We start from the raw sequence: 7,476 nt of genomic DNA, 5'->3' as shown, positions 1-7,476 counted from the left end.
GGACACACATGCATGCAGACAAACAGGAAACAGGAGCCCTCCCCCCGCTCCTTATTGCTGAAGGGGAAAGGAAGCCAGGGATAGTGCAAGCAGAGGCAGAGCAGACCTTCATCCAGCATGCTTTACTGCATCGACACACACACCCACACTATCTGCCTTGCTTTGCGTCTCAGAAATGCTGCATGACAGTAAACAACCTTTAAGTTTGCTATTGGGAATTAATTTCTATGCATTTCATTAACTGTTTTGTTTGCATTTCTGACAAGAGCTGAGTATAAAGAGCGCTTGGAGATTTTGTGTGTGTGTGTGTGTGTGTTATATTTGTCATTAATTTGCCAAATAAGCCTGATATTGATTATTGCCATGGTTTCCTACAGGTGAAAGCTTTTTTTTTTTCGCTGCCAAGATGACCGAGAACGTTGTGGTGCAGAACAGGTTGACATGAGAGGCTTGATGATGCTGTGCTCAGCAGTCTCCTCTGTTTCGTTGTTGTCATTCCGTTTGCATTAGTTTGACACATGCAGCTTTACTTTGCGCAAAGAAAAAAAAACTTGCACTATAATTTTTTTTAATTATTTACAGTGATGCACTATAATCTTTAGATGATATCATGTTTTATTTATTACACTCTAAATGGCCATGGTTACTGATGCCTTGGGAATGGAAAAAAATGCAATCATTCTGTTTTCAGCCATTTGTTATTTTACAATTTTATGTTTGATAAACTTGAAAATAACTTTTTACTGTTATTATATCTACATATATATATTTACACAAATATATATATATATATATATATAAAGTCAATGTATAAAAAAATTTTGTTTTCAATATTACTGTGAACATGGTATTTACACTTTGTTACATCTTTTGTTTTTCATTTTGGGACAAAGGACCATTGGTTGAAAACAAGATGCCAGATTTTTGATGGACTGTTTCACTGTTTAACTTAATTATTTTCTATATGGAGAAATAAAAATTTGATTTATTGCTGACATCTTTAATCTGCCTCTGTGGATGGTTTATGTATTGACCCCTCCAATCATTTTCAGTATACAATAGACTAAAGAAAACCCACTAATATGCACCAAGGTGAAATGTGTTGGGCAACACTATAGTTCTGCAGTTGAAGTAGAAGCTGATTCATCAGCAGAGACTTTTAGTAAATGTACAAAATGTTGCATGACAAAAGACTGTAAAATTAAACTTGTGATTAGCAGGTGCAGTGATGCTGTAGGGATTTTATGAGCTTTTAACTGTGGTCCAGTGAATCATATGACAGTTCTGTACTATGATCACTTCAGTAGCTTCAAAGGAGTTGTGTAATGCTGCAAACCAGTGCCATGCACTGTCCAGCTGTGGACATTTACACTGTACATTATCATCCATCAATTCTTTTGAAAACTGTTAGTGTATGTGTATATTTCCTGATATGGCTATTTTTACTGTTTTAGCATCTTGTAATTAAGATTATAAGGGCTGCAAATACAAGTTTACATGTGCCAGTCGCTACACAAACTAACACTGAGACCACAGTAAAATGGTGCTTCGCTAAAAGTTGCAATACCAGAGTGTAAAAATTATCTGACAAGTAAAAGTCCTACAAGTACAAAAGTATTTGCATCAATAGGCTATACTTAAAGTACTGGAAGTAAAAGTACTCATTATGCAGAATGGCACACTTTACATTAATCTATATCATATTATTGGATTACAATTACTGAAGTTCATCACATTTAATGTTGCAGCTGGTAAAGGTGAAGCGAATTTTAACTACCTTGTATACATACATTTTGAAATACTGCTGGGTAGCTTGTGAATTTCCCACCTGGGGTCAATAAAGTTTAATAATTATACTCTCTTTTGTATATGTAATATGATTCTGAAAAGTAGCTAGACTAAAGTTTTAAAATGAATGTAGTGCAGTAAAAGATACAATTTTGGTGAAGAGTGAAGTGGCAGAAAATGAAAACAGTACAGATGTACTTTACTTGAGTAAATGTACTTCTTTCCACCACTGCTTTAATGCAGTATCCTTATTTCATTTATTTAGTATAGTAGTTTAAATATTTGTATATTCTGCAGAACGAACAAAATGTGTGTTGATGTTTTCTGACCACAGGAAAGAGCGTTTTCTCAGAAATCATCCCGTGCAGATCGACGTTCACCACGAGCTGATGACACATGAGTTCACGTCACTCTTACAATCACATGACTGTTTACAGCGAGGCCCCGCCCCCGAGCCTCTTGATTGGCTGCTGCGGGAGAATTCCTGACTATTGCATTCCTGACTTCGTATATTAATGTTTTCACCGAGTGGCTCAAGGTGTCCCCGTATTTCGCCGCTGGTTTCTTCGTACAGCACATCTTAGAACAGGTACAACGAACAACATGTTTCAGTCTTTGGTGGCTTTTTTTAAATTCCGTTGGGAGTTGTTAGGAATTATGCCTCTGTCACCTTCATTACTGTTTAAAAGGCGGTTGTTTTGTTAGCTTGTCGCGCTACCAGCTACTGTAGCTAGGTTCCGGGAATGGGTATCATCATCATCATCATCATCATCATGTGACTTCCAGGCATTCAGCTGGCGTGTTTGTGTTATTTTGGTTGTTGAGCAGTATAGTTTGGTGGTTCACTCCACAGTTCAGCCAGGACACATGAATTTAATGTAAGAGTGGGTTTGTTGAGAGAACTGTGATCCTCCCTGTCATCCCTCCAGGACTCGACATAAAGAAAGAAACATGCATCAACCAGTCCTCCTCGCCCTGCTCGGCCTGAGCCTGGGGCTGGTGACTGCATTTCCTTCCGAGGAGCCAGACAGTGGGAAACACTGGGTATTGATCGTAGCGGGCTCCAATGGCTGGTACAACTACAGGCACCAGGTGAGAGGACACTTTTAACTGCGTTAAACTGCTGCCACAGTGTCACCTTGCCAGGTGTAAACTGTGTCTATCCCAATTATTAGCCCTTATAATCCTCACTGGTATTTGATAACTTCTGCCTTACCCTATGATAAGGCACTTGCCTTTCACAGTGCATGTTATCTCAGATTTTTCCAGCCTCCTTAAGGGCTCCTAGGCTGATTGTGATAATGTGCTGCTGACCTCTACTGTCGCCCCTCTCAGGCCGATGCTTGCCATGCCTACCAGATCGTTCACAAGAATGGCATCCCAGATGAGCAGGTTGTGGTTATGATGTATGATGACTTGGCTGAGAATGAAGCGTGAGTTGGCCTTTTTTTTTTTAGAAGCTTATCTTCATGATGCAGAGACTTCTTCTCTTCCCACTTTACTTCTAGATCTTGACCCTCAGGCTTCCTCCTTTGCATGTTAGTAGCCCCAGTTGTGTTGAACAAAGTTTGTGCATATTAAATCTTTAGCTCAGAGTGTAATTACAGAATTTTAAACACCAACTCAAAGGGCTGCAGCTGAAGATTATTTTCATTACTCATCAAAATAATTTCTTTTTTCATTGATGTTGTGTGAACAACAGTCCAGAACATTACAGACACTCATTTTACAATGTATATAAAACACAGAAAAGCAGTAAATCCTCATGTTTGAGGAGCTGGAACTGGTGTATGTATATATATATATTTAATTCACAACTGAGTTAACTAAATGATGAATTAATTATTGTAAGTTGTTTATTTTCTGTCCACTGACTAATCAGTTAATTGACAAATTGCGTCATCCTGTGTGTGGACAGAAGTTTCAGATAAGAGGTTTTCATGGTGCTTTTTCATCATACTGTATGACTGCTGGCCAGTGTATTCGTGTCTTAAAATGCTCTTGTGTAGCTGACATGATCATCAGAATCTACTGGGCTTGTTGTTAATAAATAACATTGCCAACATGAGTACAACCTGCTCATACAGATTGCTGATACTGTAGCTTAAGCTTTGTCCAGTTTTCACTATCAAAGTTTTCCATTGATTCCCTGCAAATGAATGGTTTGTATCATGGAGATAATGAATGGTTTGTATCATGGAGATGATGAATTGCTGTAACAATGCAGTTGTGTGTTCTAGAGTTGTCACATGACTAGTTAATAATTCCATCTGTTTCCCTTTTGTCATGTCAAAATGTTTTCTCTGCACTTTGCACTTCCTTCTGTAAATCTGAACCATCTTTTGTTTGAAGGAACCCCACCCCTGGCATATTGATCAACAGACCAAATGGCACAGATGTGTATAAGGGAGTTCCTAAAGACTACACCAATGATGTGAGTGCTTCACTTCAAGTATTTGTACAAGTGTAAATCTGAGTTCGTGAATTATTGTTTTGCAGTACTCGTCACATTTCGATTGTTCAGAGGCGTTAAAGCAAACTCTGTGATTCATGACTGGGTGTTTGTTTTCTGCAGGCTGTGACCCCACAAAATTTCCTGGCGGTGTTGAAGGGTGATGCCTCAGGAGTTAAAGGTGGATCTGGAAAAGTCCTGAAGAGGCAAGTGATAAAAGTAAACTAGAGAAAGGGATGGAGTGGTGAATCAAACACCACACATCAGAACATCACAATCAGGTTTTTCAGGTGTGTTGTTTTTAACCTTGTTCACTTTGTCTTGGCAGCGGCCCCAATGATCATGTGTTCGTGTACTTCACTGACCACGGGGCACCCGGTATTGTGGCGTTTCCTAATGATGATGTAAGCACTTTTTTACTTCTTGGTATCAGTAGTGTTCACTTGTGATCTAATTTACAGCAAATGCAGCTGGTTCTTCACTGTGTTTTTATGAATTAGTAATTTATTTTTGAAACAACACCGTGAAGTATTATTAAGTGAGGGCACAGGCGATGGCATATTGCAGAGGTCACAGTCTCTGAAATGTTTACAGTACAAATACAGCTCTCACAGAAATGGTTGTTGGATGTCTTTGTGTTTTCTGGTCAAAATGCTCTGGTTTATGACTAAATATCTGCAAATCTGGCTTTGTCATGAGCTGGAGTTTGTGTTTAGTGATATTTAGCAAATATTAGCTTGCTAACACTCTAAACTAATATGGTGAACATGGTAAACACACCTGCTTAACATCTGCATTTTAGCAGCATGCTGAAAGTAGCTCAGAGCCCCCAAAGAACAAAAAGCTTGATTTAAATCATATCTGATCTGAGAATAGGTAAGCATCTACAAATCAGACTAGAAACTTAACAGTGCTTTAGATACTTGACAGATCTGGACACCCATTACTATATGCACATTATTTGGTATCAAAAGGGAACTGAGATTTCATGCATGGTCAGTTAACCTGTCAAATTATTGAGCACATTGACATCCCTGTAACTAAAATTATGGGTCACAACAACCATAATAACTACTGCATATGTGTTTGATATGCTCCTGAATATAAAGTACATTTCATCTGGATGTGCAGAGTACTACAGGTGTGACTGGTGGTTTACCTGCTGTGAAACGTTAACATTAATAGTACGTTTGTCTCCCTCTCCCTCTCTCTCTCTGCAGCTCCATGTTGAAGACCTGCAGGCAGCCATTAAATACATGCATGACAATAAAAAATACAAAAAGGTATGCAGCAACATGCTGTTGTGTAATTTGTTAGGCCTACGTGTGCTGTGTATACATACAGACTGCATAAGTGTGGCTCTGTGATAAAATGGAATCAGGTGATGAAGTAACTGTGCTGGACGATCAGATCATGACACTTGTTTGTGTCTTTGCTCTGTTCCTCACACTCATTGACAGATGGTGTTCTACATTGAGGCATGTGAGTCCGGGTCAATGATGAACAACCTGCCTGATGACATTGACGGTGAGTTGAACTTTACCTCGTCAGAATCTCCTCCCAGTTAAACCAGGAGATAATGAACCGGCACAGATCAATCAAATTCAAATCAATTTTATTTGGATAGCGCCAAATCACAAAGGTGTCTCAGGACACTTTACAAAGTAGACCTTAGTACTAATAATATTATAGAGGAAAACCCAACAAATCCCCCTTGAGCAGCACTTGGAGACTGTGGGAAGAAAAAACTCCCTTTAACAGAAGAAACCTCTGACAGACCCCGGATCTTGGTGGGCGGCCTTCTGCCTCGACCGGTTGGGGTGAGTGGATAGAGGAGAGAGGAAAGAAGAAAAGCAACAAGATACAACAATCAAACACTGATCAGGTCGATGTGGCTGGTGACTGCTCATCAGAGACGTAGAGCTCCAGGGCCAGGGCAACCTGCAGAAAGGTACAGAGAGAGAGAGGACACACTACGGGAGAGAGGAGACACAAAGTTAGTAATGTGTAATGGTGGCATATAGAAGCATAGGGAGAGAGAGGAGAGGAGCCCAGAGCATCATGGGAGGACCCCCAGCAGCCTAGGCCTATAGCAGCATAACTAAGTGTCACCTGATCCAGCCCTAACTATAAGCTTTATCAAAAGGGAACGTCTTAAGTCTACTCTTAAAGGTAAGGAGAGTGTCTGCCTCTTGAGCTGAGAATGGTAGCTGGTTCCACAGGAGAGGAGCTTGATAGCTAAAGGCTCTGCCTCCCATTCTACTTCTGTGGACTCTGGGAACCAGGAAACAAGGTCAAAGCTTGTTTAACACTTGTTTTACATCCTGCTGCAGTAGGCTGAGGTAAGCACTGTGGTTTTTAGACTTCAGTTTTTGTAAGTACTGTGTCATTGCTGGTTAGACACTGATGTCAGCATTATGGCCTGTGGTAATTTGGCAGCGTAGTCACTGTCATGTGCTTGGCCTCATGTGATGAGCATAACGTGGGCATGTCATGGATCAAGGTTCTGATTTTATTATGTGCAACCAGAGATGGTTTTCACATCCCATTTTTCTACATGCCATTTGGGGTCTATATTACTAGCTGAGATATTTCAAGTCCACATGTGAGGTGAAGGTTTTATTCCATTTAACTTTCATTTCCCTCTGAGTCAGCAAACTGTCTCTCACAGACGGTGTTGTTTAGACATGTTTTGCTCAGCAGACATGCGAGTTATGTTCAGATTTGCCTACAGGAAAATGATGCCAAACTGTTACCCTCATTAACATAAGTAATGTGTTTGTGTTTTTCAGTGTATGCCACCACAGCAGCTAACCCTCATGAGTCCTCTTATGCCTGCTATTATGACGAGAAGAGGGACACATACCTGGGCGACTTGTACAGTGTTAGCTGGATGGAGGACTCTGATGTGGTGTGTTATGTTTCTCCTCTTGTATTTGAATCACAGAACCCACAGTATGCTCAGTTAGTTTCTTTTTTTCCACCCACAGTTTTCAGTTTCTGAGTTCAGCATTACAGCTGTCCCTTAGATCAGGGGTGCCCAAAGTGGGGCCCGCGGAACATTTGTTTTGGCCCGTGGGGACATTTCTTGGCCCCCCACAATTTATTATGCCACCCCAGTTGTCAGGTCAAGCAGCTCCCAGCTCAGCTCGCAACCCGCCAATAAAACAAGGAGAAGAAGAAGAAGAAGAAGAACAACAACAACAACAACAACACGAAGAACGGCGAAGTATCAA

At 40.3% G+C, this 7,476-nt stretch overlaps 1 protein-coding gene across 1 annotated transcript in view; it reads left to right on the top strand.

Moving 5' to 3' along the window:
- The first annotated feature begins 2,270 nt into the window (after positions 1–2,270).
- lgmn (legumain) overlaps positions 2,271–7,476 on the top strand; it is a 9,573-nt gene continuing 4,367 nt past the window's right edge. Inside the window, exons 1-9 of the mRNA XM_020622945.1 lie at positions 2,271–2,377; positions 2,718–2,880; positions 3,124–3,221; positions 4,141–4,222; positions 4,364–4,446; positions 4,569–4,644; positions 5,461–5,523; positions 5,701–5,767; positions 7,033–7,151. Coding sequence (XP_020478601.1) covers positions 2,740–2,880; positions 3,124–3,221; positions 4,141–4,222; positions 4,364–4,446; positions 4,569–4,644; positions 5,461–5,523; positions 5,701–5,767; positions 7,033–7,151 — 729 coding nt within the window. The 5' untranslated portion in view covers positions 2,271–2,377; positions 2,718–2,739. The remainder of the gene's footprint in view (positions 2,378–2,717; positions 2,881–3,123; positions 3,222–4,140; positions 4,223–4,363; positions 4,447–4,568; positions 4,645–5,460; positions 5,524–5,700; positions 5,768–7,032; positions 7,152–7,476) is intronic.

The sequence above is a fragment of the Monopterus albus genome, unplaced genomic scaffold (assembly GCF_001952655.1).
Source record: "Monopterus albus unplaced genomic scaffold, M_albus_1.0 scaffold290.1, whole genome shotgun sequence".
In the NCBI taxonomy this organism is placed as follows: Eukaryota; Metazoa; Chordata; class Actinopteri; order Synbranchiformes; family Synbranchidae; genus Monopterus; species Monopterus albus.
Note: the sequence above shows the minus strand (reverse complement) of the source record. Positions and strands in the feature narration are given on the sequence as shown.